Raw genomic sequence first — 19,407 nt, 5'->3', positions numbered from 1 at the left:
GTACTATACTAAAGTATGCTTATTCTACTGCTTTTTTTCTGCCCACGTTTCATCTGGGCAGCTAAACCAAGAAAGATAGGACTTGATGACGCCTTCTGTCAACAGCTGACCAAACAGGCACAAAGAAGAGATATAGTAGTCATGGGCGATTTCAATTATCCCGATATCTGCTGGAAAACAAACTCAGCCAAGAGTACAAAGTCCAACAAATTCCTCACTTGCCTTGCAGATAATTTTATGGTCCAGAAGGTAGAAGAGGCAACAAGGGGATCAGCAACTCTTGATCTAATCTTAACAAATGTGGAAGACCTGATCAATACAGTTGAAGTGGTTGGATCCTTAGGGGCAAGTGACCATGTGCTCCTGCAGTTTGCAATACAAAGGAATGCTGAAACTAAGACAAGTCAAACACGCATTCTGGACTTTAAGAGAGCTGACTTCCAAAAAATGAAGGAATTACTGAGCGGCATTCCATGGACACTGATATTAAAAAACAAGGGAGTTAAGGATGGATGGGAGTTTTTCAAAAGTGAAATACTCAAGGCGCAAATGCAAACAGTGCCAACAAAGAAGAAAAATAAGACAAGTGCAAAGAAGCCAGAATGGATGTCCAAAGAACTTCTAACTGAGCTAAAGCTCAAAAGTGACATGCACAAGAAGTGGAAAAGGGGAGAAATCACCAAAGAAGAATTCAAACGTATAGCCAACACCTGTAGGGAAAAGGTTCGCAAGGCTAAAGCGCAAAATGAGCTCAGGCTTGCCAGGGACATAAAAAACAACAAAAAAGGTTTTTTTGCTTACGTTGGTAGAAAAAGGAAGAAAAAGGAGGCGATAGGGCCATTGCAAGGAGAAGATGGGGTGATGGCGACAGGGGACAGGGAAAAGGCAGAACTACTTAATGCCTTCTTTGCCTCGGTCTTCTCAGAAAAAGAAAGCCATCTTCAACCTCAGCAACACGGAATGGACGAAGGATTGGGGGAAATCCAACCCCAAATAGGGAAACAAGTTGTCCAGGAACACTTGGCCTCTCTAAACGAATTCAAGTCCCCAGGGCCAGATCAGCTACACCCAAGAGTACTGAAGGAACTAGCGGAAGTTATTTCAGAACCACTGGCAATTATCTTCGAGAGTTCTTGGAGAACGGGAGAAGTCCCAGCAGATTGGAGGAGGGCGAATGTGGTCCCTATCTTCAAGAAGGGAAAAAAGAACGACCCAAACAATTACCGTCCGGTCAGCCTCACATCAATACCAGGCAAAATTCTGGAAAAGATCATTAAGGAAGTGGTCTGCGAACACTTAGAAACAAATGCGGTCATTGCTAATAGTCAACACGGATTTACCAAAAACAAGTCATGCCAGACTAATCTGATCTCTTTTTTCGATAGAGTTACGAGTTGGGTCGATACAGGGAATGCTGTGGATGTAGCCTACCTGGATTTCAGTAAGGCCTTCGACAAAGTCCCCCACGACCTTCTGGCAAACAAACTAGTAAAATGTGGGCTAGACAAAACTACGGTTAGGTGGATCTGTAATTGGCTAAGCGAACGAACCCAAAGGGTGCTCACCAATGCGTCGTCTTCATCATGGAAAGAAGTGACAAGTGGAGTGCCGCAGGGCTCCGTCCTGGGCCCGGTTCTGTTCAACATCTTTATTAACGACTTAGACGAAGGGTTAGAAGGCACGATCATCAAGTTTGCAGACGACACAAAACTGGGAGGGATAGCTAACACTCCAGAAGACAGGAGCAGAATTCAAAACGATCTTGACAGACTAGAGAGATGGGCCAAAACTAACAAAATGAAGTTCAACAGGGACAAATGCAAGATACTTCACTTCGGCAGAAAAAATGGAAATCAAAGATACAGAATGGGGGATGCCTGGCTTGACAGCAGTGTGTGCGAAAAAGACCTTGGAGTCCTCGTGGACAACAAGTTAAACATGAGCCAACAATGTGATGCGGCTGCTAAAAAAGCCAACGGGATTCTGGCCTGCATCAATAGGGGAATAGCGTCTAGATCCAGGGAAGTTATGCTCCCCCTCTATTCTGCCTTGGTCAGACCACACCTGGAATACTGTCTCACCACAGTTGAAGGGAGATGTTGAAGGCACCACAGTTGAAGGGAGATGTTGACAAGCTGGAAAGCGTCCAGAGGAGGGCGACTAAAATGATTAAGGGTCTGGAGAACAAGCCCTATGAGGAGCGGCTTAAAGAGCTGGGCATGTTTAGCCTGCAGAAGAGAAGGCTGAGAGGAGACATGATAGCCATGTACAAATACGTGAGGGGAAGTCATAGGGAGGAGGGAGCAAGCTTGTTTTCTGCTGCCCTGCAGACTAGGACACGGAACAATGGCTTCAAACTACAGGAAAGGAGATTCCACCTGAACATCAGGAAGAACTTCCTCACTGTGAGAGCTGTTCGACAGTGGAACTCTCTCCCCGGGGCCGTGGTGGAGGCTCCTTCCTTGGAGGCTTTTAAGCAGAGGCTGGATGGCCATCTGTCGGGGGTGCTTTGAATGCAATTTCCTGCTTCTTAGCAGGGGGTTGGACTAGATGGCCCATGTGGTCTCTTCCAACTCTACTATTCTATGATTCTATGATTCTATGATTCTATGATTCAGAAAAATTGTATAGGAGAATTTCAGTATGTAATCTGATAAATTGTGGGGCTGCAAAATTATCTTGTTTTCAAAGTTCAGCTTTCTTGAGCAATCAGTATCAGGCCAAATAAGCAGCATTCACAGTTTTGCCTTCACTTTGCTAATATACAGACGGTGTATGGAGATTCTCCACATGAGCAAGAACACTGAGTGACCAACTATTGCATATTTCATATTTTATAGCTTTTTTATTCTCCAGGCTTTCATATTGTCCTTCTATTTCTCCTGTATATTTAAAGCCATAGTCAGCCCTGACATAGAGAACAACACCATACACGCACAAATATAAAATAAAACAGATGAGGGAGGGCTGGGAAGGTGCTTTGGGTGGGGGGGGGGGCGTGCAGAGAAGTAGGGGAGAGAGAGAAGTCACCGGGGAAGGGGAAACTCTCACAATAACAATGACCCATCCTCTCTTCTCTCATGAAGTGAAAAAAGCACTGTAGAATTCTCTGCCCTCGCTGTGAAGAAAGGTGTGGAGCTGATAGCCCCCCCCCCCCCAGTTAACAGTGACATCACCAGCAAGTGAAGGAAGAGGAGGAGAAAAAAGATAAAGAAAAGAACAATTCTGGGCCCAGTGCTATTCAACACCTTTATAACTTGAATGATGGAATAGAAGGCATTGTTTAGCGATTTGTAAATAACATTAAATTGGGAGGGATAGCTAATATTTCAAAGGACAGGTTCAGAATCCAAAATGACCTTAACAGATAAGAGAGCTGGGCCAAAACTAATAATATGAATTTCAACAGGGAGAAATGAACAGTACACACGTAAGCAGAAAGAATGAAATGCACCGATATAGGATGGGTGATGCATAGCTCGAAAACAGTACATGTGAAAGGGATTTAGGAATCCTAATAACCAAAATGATCAAAGTTTATAAGTGATGCATATTTGAACACATGATCATGTGCAGTCACTTTAGGAGATATAAAAAGCAGCTAACATTATTCTAAATACTAATTGGTGATGTATGTAATATTGATTTTAATAATTAGATAATATTTTTTTCTAATTGAGAAATATGAGTTTCATAAATACATATTTTGAATATAGATTATTTCAACCCCTAAGCCAAGCTAGAGAAAAATCTCATTAATTTCCTATTCCTAAATGGGCTCCATGTCTTGGAGTGCTTGGCACCAGCGCTGTCAACTCTGGAGCAGATAGGAATAACTTAGTCACAGCAGTTCTGATAACTTCCTAATTATACTAGTATAATTCATTCTATTTGTTTTAAGATGACTTGGAAACTACAGAAATAAAGCAGCAAGACTGCTGGTTGTAATATAATATAAGGTAAAGGTTTTCCCAACGTTAAGTCTAATCCTGTCCAACTCTGGGGGTTGGTGCTCATCTCCATTTCTAAGCCCAATTATACCTCCAAGGTCATGTGGCTGGCATGACTGCATGGAGCACCGTTTACCTTCCCATCGGAGCGGTACCTATTCATCTACTCTTGTTTACATGTTTTCAAACTCCTAGATTGGCAGAAGCTGGAGCTGACAGCGAGAGCTCATTTCGCTCCCCAGATTTGAACCGCCGACCTTTCGGTCTGGAAATTCAGCAGTTCAGTGGTTTAACCCGCTGCACCACCGGGAGCTCCTAAAATATAATATAGAGCAGCCATATCAATTGCTGCACTGCCTGCTAATTCACTTCCAGTCTGAATTCAAAAAGACTTGATAACCCAAAACCTGAAGGTGTGATTCTCCCAATGTATGTCTGCCCAAGATCTGAGATCTGTTGAAGGGCCCTGAGTCTAACTAATGTAAAAATGTGTAATGCAGGAACATGGAAAAGCATCTTTCTGCTCGAATATGCCATATTTTGAACGTTTCCTCCTTGGAGTATGGTTGGAGCTGTGAATATATGGCTATTATTATTATTATTATTATTATTTTATTTCTTACCTGCCTCTCCTTGAGGCATGAGGTGAGTTACAACATAGGTTAAAAAGCATAACCTTAAACATTCTATAAAACACACATATTAGAACATATTTTTTTATAAAATACACGGAATAATCCACCCCAAACACTTTGGTCCTTTGAGGGCCATCTACTCCAGCCTGCCAGAACCCATACCTTTTCATCAGCTGCCACAAGGCTGTGGAACGACCTGCTGGAAGAGATCCAAGAGCTGAATGAGCTGTTAGAATTTTAAAAAGCATCTGAAGACCTATCTCTTCCAGCAGGACTATCCAGCCAGTTTTAATCACAAATTTTTGTTTTGTGTATTTTAATATGTATAAAATACACATTTAAAATGAGTATTTTATAGAATATTTTAGATTATTATGTTTTTAGCAGTTGTAAGGCATCTCAAGCCATGAGGAGAGGTGGGTAAGAAATAAAATTATTATTATTATTATTATTATTATTATTATTATTATTAAAACACAAGTTGCCAGTTTAAAATTCATAATTAAAACAGACTGGTTTAATCCTTTTTAAGCCTCTATGGTTGAATGTTGTTATTTTCTAAAGTGTATATGTACATGGCTTTAAATGTTTTAGCCTTTCTGCTATTTTAACCTGGTGATTTATTTAAAACACTTCAATCCTTCTGGTTTTTTAAACTGTATTATATAGTTTATATAGTTTTAATTACATCTTGCGCTGAGATTCCACAACAGGGAATGGGATACAAATATCATAACAAACGAAAATAGCTCAGATTAATCTGAGCAAATCTAACTCAAGTTTAGGGAAATTTTCTTGCCACTTGTTTTTAACTAACAGTTTTATAAACGGTTAATGTGGGGTAGAATAAGCTCAGAATTTATATTTATTACTACTAAGGTAAAGGTAAAGATTTTCCCCTGACATTAAGTCCAGTCATGTCTGACTCTGCGGGTTGGTGCTCATCTCCATTTCTAAGCCGAAGAGTTGGCGTTGTCCATAGACACCTCCAAGGTCATGTGGCATGACTGCATGGAGCGCCGTTACCTTCCTGCCGGAGCGGTACCTATTGATCTACTCACATTGGCATGTTTTCGAACTGCTAGGTTGGCAGAAGCTGGAGCAACAGCGGGTGCTCACTCCACTCCCGGGATTTGAACCTGGGACCTTTCAGTCTGCAAGTTCAGCAGCTCAGTGCTTTAACACACTTCACCACCGGGGCTCCTACTACTACACTACTATATCTGGACATCTCAATTTTTCTCCCTCATTAAGTAAGTCTTACCATAATAGAAAGAGTGAGATTAGTTTTAGACTATTTTTGGTTCAGAGGCCTTGCGTTTCAGGGTACTTTTAAACCTGTTTCCCTGCCCAAAATTAACACAGCTAGTGAAAATGGTAACAACTCCCTAGACATGTGAAAGACTTCAATACAGCATCTGGGCTTTTCCCTACATGTCAATTCCAAATGTATAAACAGTTTAGAAAGCCATTTATAGTTTTGCATTGTTTGAATCCCTTCTATAATCAAATAGTGAAACAGAAAACTTACAGAAGCCACATCGAGTTCCACCTTCAAAGACAAATCCATTAGGAACAGCTCCATACCGTCGCAGATCTGAGAGTTTCCACTGCCCCATAATAGTAGGTGGGTTGTCCTTTACTAGTACTAGAATATCATTGCAGAAGTGAAGAGTTGCTGGACCACTTTCCAGTTTAGTTCCTGGTGCAACCACAACATGAAACCTGTGAACTTTCAGAGGGAAAGCAGAGATGGAAAACTGAAGTGACAAGGAACTGAATTAAGTTTTTTTTTAAAAAAAACAAGGAGGGATCTAATGTGGTTACCAAGTTACAATCTGCCAAAGAATTTCCAGTCTCTGTCAAGATTAAATTTATCTTTAACAGCTTCCAGTTTAAAGCAATTCATTCTCCTACAGTAAAGTCTTGTGGAGCCAAAATAGCATAACCCATGAGCAAGTGGGACATATCAGCAGACCTAAAAGCATAAGGTTTTGCAGAAATATTTTTTTTAAAACCACTTTTTCAAAAAACCAAAAAAAAAACCAAAAAAAACCCACACAATTAAAACAGAACCAGAGGGTGAGTCTTAGAATAGTCACAGACCACAGATTGGTGACTCAGTGACAACAAGGTGGAGAATTGAAAAGCTGTCAAGAAAAGACATGGAATGGATCATCCTGATAGATAACATGGTTGGCTGGTATCCTAAACAGGTGCAGCCTACCACAGTATGAAGCAACAGCTGGCTCTGAGTCTTCTTTGCTATTTTGGCAGAGAACTCAACATACCTTCCAACAATTTTGGCTGAAAGCATTTGACATAAGGGAAAGCACTAGGCTACGAATGTTAAGGCCATAGCATAACCTGCTTTATGATACGAAGATGGGGTGAAAATAAGATTAGTCAATGCACTTGGACAGAAACCAAAGTGGGCAAGTTGGATATGTGTATGAAGCAAAGGCTTCCTATTATAATCTCAAGGTATAGTTTTATTCATGACAGGAGATCTGATCCATCAACTACAGTGGTACTCTGAGTTAAGGCTTTGTAAATTTAAAGCATTTTTTGAAAAGGGATAGAAATATAAATGGACTTTTGCCAGGACAGAACATATTTTGTATGCTTTGACCACCAAATTCATGCTTGAAGTGCTATCAAATTCATAGCATCATAAAACATTTATTTTGCTAATATGGAACCCCAAAAACAATTATATGCTTGATTAATTGTGCATATCCTCCAACTTTATAACAAAGAGGCTTCTATCTGGACTACATAGATGGCAATTAGATACTTCCTACAATCTAACAAAGAATGTTAGAATATGGCGGAAATCAGTGTTTAGCCGAGTGCAGACTGGATGAAAATGGGAATGACACTGCTCTTTTGGCATCCCACAGGGATCAGGGTCTTAATCCATTCGGATCTTACTCCTTGTAAATCTTCAAGCTATTGGGAGACTTGAAGCAATCCCAACTTCTATATTCACAGGTGGCTCTATTTCTCTCCAGCTGAAAAATTCTGGATGAAAGTGCTAGAAATTATAACAAGAATGACAAAAAGGATATTAACAAGCTGGAACATATGCAGAGGGGGAAAACCAAAATAGTAAAAGGTCCAAAAACCATGGCCTACGAAGACTGGCTTAGGGAAGTGGGTATGTTTAGCACGGAGAAGAGGTTAAGATGTGACATGATAGCCACATTTAAATATTTAAAAGGATCTCATATTGAGGAGGGCGTAAACTTGTTTCTCCCTGCTTCAGAGTCTGAGACACAGAGTAATGAGATATTCCACAAGAATATTTAAAAGAACTTCCTAACAGTAGGAGCTGTTCAACAGTACAATATGCTGTTTAGGATTGTGGTTGCATCTACTTCTACGAAAGGTTTTACAGATACTTTATGTCATCTATCAGGAGTACTTTGTTTGCATATTCCTGCATGGCTGGTGGTTGGACTGAATGAACCTTGGGGCTGTCTTCCAAATTCTATGAATCTATGAGTCAATATATACATATTAAAAACTTGGTTGCATTCAGATCTCCTCTTTTAGTGTGAATTCTAACATTTCAAAATTCCACTTACAGTAGAGTCTCACTTATCCAACACTTGCTTATCCAACGTTCTGGATTATCCAACGCATTTTTGTAGTCAATGTTTTCAATACATCATAATATTTTGGTGCTAAATTTGTAAATACAGTAATTACTACATAGCATTACTGTGTATTGAACTACTTTTTGTAGTTGGGAGTGGGATAAAATGACAAAACAACAATAAAAATTTTTTTTTAAAAAAAGAACTACTTTTTCTTTCAAATTTGTTGTATAACATGATGTTTTGGTGCTTAATTTGTAAAATCATAACCTAATTTAATGTTTAATAGGCTTTTCCTTAATCTCTCATTATCCAACATATTCGCTTATCCAACGTTCTGCCGGCCCGTTTACGTTGGATAAGCGAGACTCTACTGTACTTGTTAAATCATTTGGTGATTTTACTGATCTCAGAAAAGTGTACAAAAGTATCTATCAGACAGATTTTATAAATATGACAATGTGATTGTAAAAATGTGACATAATTCAATTCTCCTTGATCAAAAACTTGGAATGATGAAGTGGAGAATTTTTAAAATGTTCAGGATAGTGAGATTTTTATTTTCTGTAACTGCATTCCCAAATTCTTCTAACCCCTACTCAATAGCTGCTTCTTTTTCTCCCCTTTCATAATTGAGGTTGATTAAGCAAGCAATATCTGTGAATTTCAGAGGAAGATACTGGCAAAAACTCCTCTGAATATTTCATGCCTAAGAAAATTTTGTGAAATCCATAGTGGTGCCAAAGGTAAATAGATAGCTTGAAGACACAGGGGTAACTGCAAGACATACAAGGACCAAATCAGAATTGAGCTTTTGCTCTAGGGTACACCCTGTTCACCTAAGTATTATGCTCCAAATCTAGTGGAAGCACTAGATTTTGATCATTAAGCTAGGTATGAGCCTCCACATGTCTGTGTACTTTGTAAATAAATGTCAATGTTGCAAAACACCAATATGTCTTCTGTGACGTGTTATGCCCTTGAAAGTTCTCACCACTCAAGAGAATTGGTGTTTATGTAACAATGAACTGAGAAGAAGAGATTACCTTCACCGAGGCAGTAGCGGATGCGTACATCCCAGGCATGCATAGTTTCTTTGTTCTCAAAGCCCAGCATCACAACTTGAGTCAAGCAGATAATGGCAAGTGTGTGAGTCAGACCCTCATAACAGAGTCCAGGTTCCAAGCCACAAATGTCTTCCAGTGTTACACTGCTCCGCTCCTTCAACCCCTTTAGTCGCTCATACTTCTCCTTGTACACCAGCATGAGTAAGCAATCTGAAAGATGGAAACTTATAATCAAGCATAGTGCAAATATACTGCTGGGTTTTTTAAACATCCCCTGCCGCTAAGACAATGACATATTGTAAGTAAGCACAGCACAAGAAAAAGAAGGAATATGGTAATTACAGATATTCTAGATTATTCAGGAAATAGCAAATATCATCACAGACATCTACCTCAAGGATAAAAGGGCAATATGACACTATTTAAAATAGCGCATTATCAACTTGAATGTGCAGGTTAAGATAAAAACTAACTACAGGCAATCTCCGTGTTTCTTACAAACGACTCATAAGGGGTGAGACAACTGAAGTGGGAGAAATCTACCCCTCAAAAGGGAAATTCATTCCTGAAAGTGTTATTATTGGAAAATGGTATCTCCACTGAAGCTTTCTCGCCTATCCTTGTTTCCACAACAAGCCACATTATTTTAAATCCAATTATCACTGAGACAGGAAGTGAGGTGAAATCTTCAAAACAGAGGCACAGTCAGCAAAATAAAAGCCACAGGGGTGTTAGCTCTTTCCTATTCTATCAAAAGCTAAAATTATATATGTGTGTATATATATATATGCACACACACACACACACACACATGTATATATATACATACATACTTTAAAATGTACCTGTTTGACTTACATATAAATTCAACTTAAGAACAAACCTATGTAATCTATCTTGTTCTTTATTTGGAGACAGCCTGTACTTATTCTGAGAAGTACTATTTTTCTTCAGAGAAAGTGGGGGGGGGGGGGGGGGAATCATCTGATGCCTTTTTTTCCCCATTGTCGACATTTCAAAAAACTGACCCTCCTTTCACATACTCACTTACAGAAGCACTCTAGTGAACATTGAATTTTAATACTTTAAATGTATAGGTCATCTTACTATAAAATTGCTATTGAAGAAGTTTACAATAGAAGCAGTTAAAGCATAACTGCAGAATAATATTTTATAAATACAGATCTCCAACTTTCAAAGCTCTCGGGGCATAAAAACAAATATTAAAAATTGGAAACATAAATCAACAAATTCAAACAGCATTAAACAGTTAGATTTATAAAGGTCTGGAAGGATTTTTTAATGCCAGGTTTTAAAAAATAAAAATACAGATGCTGTGTGAATCTTCCTGGGGCAAGAATTCCAAGGTGAAATACTATAATCAAGAAACATGACATACAAATGAAAATAAATGTATATGTGATAGTAATTCCTGATTTTTACAAATAACCTGGGGACCCATAGGTTGAGAACCACTGCTCTAGATGATCATAAGCAACTAGAAACATATGTGGAGCTGTGCCTCCCCATGGTACCCTAGACTCAAGACATTTAAAGTTTCCAAGATCACAATCTGGAAACTATTTTAGAATTTCACTGGACTCCAGTCCAGGACTCCGACATAGTTAGAAGCAACTTTAGATTGAGTCGGAGTCAGTAACAATGCAATGACTATGGTTTTAAATGAAAAACAGTGACAGCTCTCAGTGATTTCATGTGGATGGTGATCAGCATTGGATTTAGAATGGCACCTTGTGGTATGCCACATGACAGTTTTTTGTTTTTTGAGGAGCAGCTGTCCCCAAACCCCACCATCTGGAATCTACACACAGGACTGGAACTACTAAAGCACAATGTCTCCAATTCCCAATCCCCTCAAGGCATTCCAGAAATTTACTACTGAACAGGGACACACTCCCTTTCAATGCTCAGGCAAAGAGCATCTGGTAAGGTGACCATAGTGATCTCAACTCCACATCCTTTTGAAGCTGGTTTGAAATGAGTATACTGTAGATCAGCGGTTCCCAACTGTGTCACACAGAGCTCTAGGATTCTCCAAAAGCATCTTAGGACTTCCGCCAAAAAAAATCAAAATATGTTTTAAAATTTAATTTTAAAATATATTTTAAAATAAAACCATTTGGTTTACAGCAGTGATTTTCAACCTGCGGATGTTTTGAGCTTCAGCTCCCAGAAATCCTAATAGCTGGTAAACTGGCTGAGATTTATGAGAGTTGTAGGCCAAAACACCTGAGAACCCACAGGTTGAGAACCACTGGTTTACAGGCTCTATAATAACTATTTTGTATTACAACTATTGCTATCACGTATGAAATTTTTAGCTACACATTTGAACATTTTATGGCAAAAGTGATTCATACGTGGTCAATTTTTCACATTGATTTCACTTTTTTTCTTATCCAGTTTTTGAGATAAAAGACATTTGGGATATTATTAATAAAATATCAAGAGAAAATTTACTCAAAAACTAGATGTCGTATAGAATATTTGAAGATGTATTTGAATTTAGAATATATTCAAATTGCACAAATTAAAGATAGAATCACAATTCCACAGGAAGTAAGTGTCTTCTGATGGGTTCCATGACCAAAAACGTTTGGGAACCGCTGGTCTAGACAACTTGTATCATCCACGACTGCCTTGAGTTGGGAGGCAACTGTCCTCTCAACCACTCTTCCAGAAAAGGGAGATTTGATACTGGTCTATCAGGAGATACAGGGAGGACTTTTTTTGAAGAGGTCATATCTCAGTTTCTTTAGATAAAATAACCCCCCCCCCCAAGAGATGTATTCATAATCTGTTCTCTTGCTGGATATGTTAGGTTTTTTTCTATCTACACTCCAGTCTCTATGCCTCCCATTTCAGCTCCTTCTGTGTACCAAGGAGCCTGAAAAATAACAGGTAGGAGAGCAATTGCATCAACCACTCTAGTCAACTCTTGAATTCATTTATTGGCCAGGGTTTCAACATAATTGTTGATGATGACAGACATAAAAACCCCTAAGGCTTTCTGGGAGCCTAATGGATCCATTAGCCTTTGAGGGAGGCCCATCTCAATACATCCACCACTCATGCAGGGACAAGTAGTAGCTATGATAGTAACTTTGACCAAGAAATTATCTATCCTTGATAATGTTGAGATATTAGCCATGTTTGCTAACAGATTTATATATTCAGAATTGAAAATGGCATTAAGAGTGTGAGCTGCTGAATCTGTTGGTTCTGAGACCAATTGGGGTAAGCCTATGCTTACCATGGACATAACAAATTCTCGAGCTGTATCTGACAGACTAGTCTCAAAGGGAACATGACTGTTTCTCATACACCATATGACCCACAACCAAATACACACACCATATGACCCACAACCAAATCAACACATCCAAACACCACCGGTTTAATATTTGGTGGATTTAGAATTATCCTGATCCAGTCTCTTATCGATCACAAAGAGGCATTTATGGAGGGCTCTGCCACACCCTATGAAAGAAAATGGGTGTCATCAGCAGACTAGAGGAACCATTGTACAAAATCTCAAGATGATTTGATGCAGTGGTTTCGTATAGATGCTGAAAAACATGGGAGACAAAATGGAACTTTCTGCAACCCAATAAGCTAGTTTCATAAGGAAAGAGCAAGTCTTCCAACATTACCTTCTGGAACTTTCCTGAATCCAATGCAGATTCCAACCTTCAATCCATGTAGGCAATCCAGAAGAATATAAACATATTTTATTATTTATTTAATGCATTATTGTGTTATATGATGTCCCAGTACAAACCCAAGGCAGGTTATAGTATAAATTGAAAGGCTATTACAGTTAAGACAATGTATAATAGATATGTTGGAAAACTATTAAATAGACAACAAATACATTTCAGATCAAATGGGTCTTAAAGCCACTAATACTATATTTGATTCTAAGACACCATCAATTGTAAGATGCACATTAACTTCAGTACCACCAACAGAAAAAAAAACTTTAATTATATATAGGCACCCACGATTCTAAGATGCACCCCATGTTTAGAGATGTTTATGAGGGGTGGACAGTGTTTTAGAATTATGTAAGTGGCACACATTATTATCCCTTTTGCTCTGCCAGGATGACAAAAGTTGTCTCCATCTCATATACTGATCCAAAACAAGATTGCCATATATCTTTAAATTTCTTCTTCTAAATGATAATGAAAATAAATAAGTGTTCTACTGATCTTCAAAAGAAACCAGACTGGCTTCCAATACAAATCAGCATCTTCACATTCCACTGAATGAGATCAAACAGATGCCACAAAATCAGAGAAGATGGTTCTCTTCAAAGGAATAATTTTTCAAACAGGCTCAAAAAAGTGTTTAATTGGATTCTTTATGAGTTTAATTCTTTTTGCAAGTCTTGGATAAACAAATACCATTTTTACAAAACTGAAAACTCTCAAGACAACCAGAAACATTTTTCCCTTTCTAGAGGTACCCTAAAATAAGAATAACTTTTCTTGAAGCATGAACTTCAGCCCTCTATAGTTAAACTTTAACACATGTCCATAAAAAGCACCTAAAGACAGTTACATTTCCAAGATGTCTCTGAACTATTTGAATGAATTTACAACTGTCTAGTTGAGATAAATAGTACAAAAGAATACCTCTATCTTTCTTGTATCTACATGCAGAATAAAGAAAAGTACGATTTAGTAAAAATTAACCACATGTTAGCACTCCATTTAGAAGATTAATGTAATCTCCAACTCAAACAATAATTTTTACAAAGCAATTCTAACCTTTATCTTATCCGAGAGCTGTAATATTAAAGCCCTTGGGCTTTCTGCAATCCAGCAGGGAAGAAGAAAGAGAAAAAACTGTTTCTACACCATTTTATCTTATTATTTGGTTGTTTTCCACCTTTCCTTTAAAACTAATCCCTTCCTGTTGAAACCAAATGGGAAGATATGCATCTACAAGCACTGTAGAGGCCAGCTAATCTAGTATCACTAGACAGCATTTGGAAATCTTTTACTGTTGCCAATTGTTTTTGTGACCCCTAAGGGTCAGGACCCACAGTTTAAAGATGTAAACTAGATCACTGTGTCCTAAACTGTGGGCCCTCAATGTAGGGGTCCCCCAAAATTGGCAACAGGGAAAGTTTTCTGAAGGTCACCTAGTTGCTGTTGCAGACACTGACACAAATCTGTTGTGCAGTGTTTAGTGGATTCTACAGGTGGTGCTTCTGCTGTGCTTCAAAGGGCCCTTCCACACAGCCATATAACCCAGAATATCAAGGTAGATAATCCACATTATCTGCTTTGAACTGGGTTATCTGAGTCCACAATGCCATATAATCCAGTTCAATGTGGATTTTATACAGCTATGTGGAAAGGGCCATAAAGAGGAAAACTAGCCTATTTAGCAAGCCTTGCAAATACGGATTTATTACCAGTAAATGCTTGATTCTTATATCTAATTTACCAGTATACAGGCACTCCCCAAGTTACAAGATTGGTTCTGTAAGTTTGTTCTTAAGTTGAATTTGCATGTAAGTCAGAACAGGGACATTTTTAAAGTGTAACTTCAGCCATATATATAGAGGGGGGGGGGGGGGGAGAGAGAGAGAGCTTTGAAAAGCATATGGTAAGGTGTTTCTTTTGCTGTCTGTGCCCCCGTTCAGAAGATTTCACCTCAGTTTCTTTCCCTTTGATAATTTGAAAAATGTGGCTTGTTGTGGAAACAATGCTTGGTGAGAAAGCTTCCGTGGAGACCCTTTCCCCCATGATAATAACTCTTCCCGAAGTGAATTTCCCTTCCTAAAGATAAGATTTCTCTCATTACCTATTATCTCAGCCCCTGTTCTTAAGTAAGAGTTGTTTGTTAAGTCAGGTGTCTGTAACTTGGGGAGTGCCTGTAGACCTATACAACATAAACTTTTCTTGTGCTGAAAGGGGTCACGGGTGGAAAATGTTGAAGAAGCGCTGGGGGCTGCTATGAGTTTGCCAGGTTTTATGGCCATGTTCCAGAAGTATTCTCTCCTGATGTTTCACCCACATCTCTGGCAGGCATCCTCAGAGGTGTGAGGTCTGCTGGAAACTAGGCAAATGGGGTTTTTATATCTGTAGAATGTCTAGATTGGGAGAAAGAACTCATCTGTTCTTTCTGGCTGTCAGTATTAAAAAAAAACCTCTAAAATCAGGACAGTAAATAAAGATCAGAGCCCTCAATGGCGCAGCAGATTAAACCGCTGAGCTGCTGAACTTGCTGACCAAAAAGTTGCTGGTTCAAATCCAGGGAGCGGAGTGAGTTCCCACAGTTAGCTCCAGTTTCTGCCAACCTAGCACTTCAAAAAATACAAATGTGAGTAGGCAGAAAGGTAACATCTCTTCATGCAAACATACTGGCCACATGACCTTGGAGATGTTTCAGACAACGCCGGCTCTTCCGTTTAGAAATGGAGATGAGCACCAACCCCCAGAGTTGGACACAACTAGACTCAATGTCAGGGGGAAGCCTTTACCTTTACTAAAATAAAGAGCAACACCCTGAAAACAGGGGAATTCCAAACATGAAACAATCAGGGCCAGCTAACACCTCGAAACAAAGGATTCCTTCAGGCAAGAAGCAGTCAGGCTTTGAAGCTGCAAGGCCATTAAATGCTAGGCAAAGTGATCAGTTGCAACATTCACACTTGCCTCCAACAGACAAGAGTTTTTTCTCCCAACCCAAACTTTCCACAGATATACAAACCCATATAATAAAACATAAGATATAAAAACAATTACAGTTAAGATAGCATTAGTTAATATCCATATAAATATACATACAGGGCGCATTCCAAATCATGGTCCAGGCCTGTCCATTATTCATCTTAATTTCCTTTTACAGTTAGTGCTGCTTCTGTTGCTCAAAGGCCTGGTCCCATAGCCAAGTTTTGAGATGTTTACGAAAGGAGTGAGAGAGCCTGCCTGATCTCATTAGGGAGGGCGTTCCACAGACGGTGGGCCACCACTGAGTTTGCGTTTGCAAAGGTGGTGGTGGGATCGAGAGCAGGGTCTCACCCGAAGATCTTAAACTACGAGGTGGGTTGTAGCAGGAGATACGTTCAGACAAGTAAGCTGGGCCGGAACTGTTTAGAGCTTTATAGGCCTTGAAATAATCCACAATAGCTGCTTTGAACTGGATTATTTGAATCTATTCTATCATATGGAGCCCCGGTGGCAAAGTGTGTTGAAGCACTGAGCTGCTGAACTTGCAGACCGAAAGGTCGCAGGTTCAAATCCCGGCAGCAGAATGAGCGCTCGCTGTTAGCTCCAGCTTCTGCCAACCTAGCAGTTCGAAAACATGCCAATGTGAGTAGATCAATAGGTACTGGGAAAGTAACGGCCAGGCATGTAGCCGGGGGGGGGGGCTTGAGGGGCTCCAGCCCCCCCCCCAAATTCTCAGGGTGAAAAAGACCTTAGATTTATTATTTAAACTGTTATGTTTATTCATATCATGATCTGATCACCATGCTCAATATATCCCATATGCATGGGGGTATTGGGATAATGATACAAAAGGTTTGCTAGGGTAGACCCTCTCCCGCTCAGGCTCAGCCCCTCCCCCCAACCAAAATCCCAGTCCCTCCCAAAACAAAATCCTGGCTACGGGCCTGGTAACGGCGCTCCATGCAGTCATGCCGGCCACATGACCTTGGAGGTGTCTACAGACAATGCCGGCTCTTCAGCTTAGAAATGGAGATGAGCACCAACCCCCAGAGTCAGACATGACTGGACTTAACGTCAGGGGAAAACCCTTAATTAATTTATTTATTTACAGTATTTATATTCCGCCCTTCTCACCCCGAAGGGGACTCAGGGCGGATCACATTATATACATATAGGGCAAACATTCAATGCCCATAAACACATCAAATAGAGACCGAGACAGACAGACACAGAGGCAATTTAACCTTCTCCTGAGGGGATGTTCGATTCTGGCCACAGGGGGGAGCAGCTGCTTCATCATCCACTCTGACGGCACTTCCTCATTCCAAAGTTGTAAATTAGTTAAACTTGCCTCCCCACTTTTATAAGTGGTACCTTATTTCCTACTTGATAGATGCAACTATCTTTCGGGTTGCCAGGTCAGCAACGAGCAGGGGCTATTTTTTATTTTTAATTGACGGGTGCTCACCCCGCCACGGGCTGGCCTCGAACTCATGACCTCATGGTCAGAGTGATTTATTGCAGCTGCTCAACAGCCTGCGCCACAGCCCTTTACCTTTACTGTCATATAACCCAGTTCAATGTGGATTGTATACAGCTGTGAGAAAGGGGCCTCAGTCCACATTGTCATATAACCCAGTTCAATGTGGATTGTATCCAGCTGTTTGGATGGGCCCTAAGAAGCACTTGCTTGGACATTAAACCCAGGCTTTAGTATCCGGGACATGCGTCCCAATGCTGCTCCTGCCCCGCCTTTCCCAATGGCCACGCGGGCCCTCTCCTCCCCCTCCCCTCCCCTCCCCTCAAGGCCCTCCTTCTAAATTTAGCCCTTATTCCCCGCCTGCGGGCCAGGCTCATAAAACTGAAGAGGGGGCGAGAAACCGGCGCGAGACCGACAAGGGCAGCGCAAGGGCTGGGGAAGGGTCTCCTCACTGAGTTCCCCTCCTGACCTGAAGGAGGAGGAGAAGGATAAGTGGGGAGAGCATTGGCGCGCCCTTTCCCCACAGAGTCGCCAGGCCCTTATCTGCCCCCGCTTTGTCTCCTCCAAGAGAAGCCCCCCTCCCCCCTCCTTGCTTTCCCCTCGCGCGCCGAGACTCACCCGCGACCGGCGAAGGCTTGCGCAGCACCGCCCACCGCGTCTTCCACTGTGGAGAGAGAGAGAGAGAGAGAGGCGTTGGAGGGGGCAAAGGGAAAGCGGGGGGGGGGGGGGAGAGAGAAGGGACCCTCCTGCCCCATCCCCGGGAAAGGTGGGCGCCCCGGACCTTTTTTCCATCTCTCCACTTGAGCTGGCCCTCCACCACTACCGCGGAATCCGTCATCTTCAGTCATGATTTCCGACAGCTGCGGGTGGCGCGCCGGCAGGGTCACTTTCAAAATAACTTTATTGGGTCACTGCTGGCCGAGCGGGCGGGGCCCCGAGGGAGGAGGGGGCGGGGCCAAGAAGGGGCGTGGTCAGACCCCTTCTCCCCCCCTCCCTTCCAGGACCCTGAGGACTCAGACCTGCGTGAAGAGTGGCGGAGGCTGTTTCCTTTTCTTCCCTGGGCTGGATGGAGACAAATTAAGACCTTGGGGCCGGATGCGACCCATCGAAGCCATTTATCTGGCCCCATGGCACAAGGGCAGAAGGGGGTTGGGCTAAATGACCCAAGGGGTCTCTTCTTCTCTTACAACCCTTATTACCCTGTTTCCCCGAAAATAAGACATCCTCGAAAAATAAGACCTAGTAGAAGTTTTGCTGAATTGCTAAATATAAGGCCTCCCCCAAAAGTAAGACCTAGCAAAGTTTTTGTTTGGAAGCATGCCCAGTGCCTGGGCATTCAGGATTGGTAAATGTACATACCTGTTGTACATGGAAATAATGGTAGTAACAAGAAATTCTTGATAGGATTCACAGTTTGTCTGGTTATGCTGGCTTGTGATGACAACTACTGTACAGTATATAATAAATGTTCATTTTTTTTGTTGATCAATAAATGTGAATTCTTCTTCATGGAAAAATAAGACATCCCCTGAAAATAAGACCTAGCACATCTTTGGGAGCAAAAATTAATATAAGACACTGTTTTATTTTCGGGGAAACACGATATTATGTGTTGTTGAAGGCTTTCATGGCCGGGATCACAGGGTTGTTGTATGTACTTCTAGAACGTGGCCATACAGCCCGGAATACATACAACAACCATTATTATTATTATTTGAAACACAACAAGATGAGTCCACAGCAGACACTCTGTACTGGATCACACTTCCCAAGTGTCTAGGACTGTGTGATCTATCGGTGAATAATGCTTGCAGATCGCAGTAAGGTGGCCTTCTGCAGCTGGCAGATGGTAATTTTGTCAGCGCCGATTGTGTTTAAGTGCAGGCCAAGGTCTTTGGGCACTGCACCCAGTGTGCCGATCACCACTGGGACCACCTTGACTGGCTTGTGCCAGTGTTTTTGT

At 41.0% G+C, this 19,407-nt stretch overlaps 1 protein-coding gene across 2 annotated transcripts in view; it reads right to left on the bottom strand.

Annotated features, from left to right (window-relative positions):
- The window catches only part of dok7 (docking protein 7), a 58,366-nt gene extending 39,988 nt beyond the window's left edge, over positions 1-18,378 (bottom strand). Inside the window, exons 1-5 of one of the 2 annotated variants that reach the window (XM_008115923.3) lie at positions 18,226-18,377; positions 18,063-18,108; positions 12,929-12,965; positions 9,234-9,464; positions 6,117-6,317 (exon numbers count right to left, since the gene is read on the bottom strand). In XM_008115923.3, the coding sequence (XP_008114130.2) occupies positions 6,117-6,317; positions 9,234-9,464; positions 12,929-12,965; positions 18,063-18,108; positions 18,226-18,236 (526 nt within the window). In that variant the 5' untranslated portion in view covers positions 18,237-18,377. Of the gene's footprint in view, positions 1-6,116; positions 6,318-9,233; positions 9,465-12,928; positions 12,966-18,062; positions 18,109-18,225 lie in introns of both variants that reach the window. The other variant, XM_008115922.3, reaches the window with a different exon arrangement.
- Between the last annotated feature and the right edge of the window lie 1,029 nt (positions 18,379-19,407).

Source organism: Anolis carolinensis, chromosome 5, assembly GCF_035594765.1.
Source record: "Anolis carolinensis isolate JA03-04 chromosome 5, rAnoCar3.1.pri, whole genome shotgun sequence".
Lineage (NCBI taxonomy): Eukaryota > Metazoa > Chordata > Lepidosauria > Squamata > Dactyloidae > Anolis > Anolis carolinensis.
Note: the sequence above shows the minus strand (reverse complement) of the source record. Positions and strands in the feature narration are given on the sequence as shown.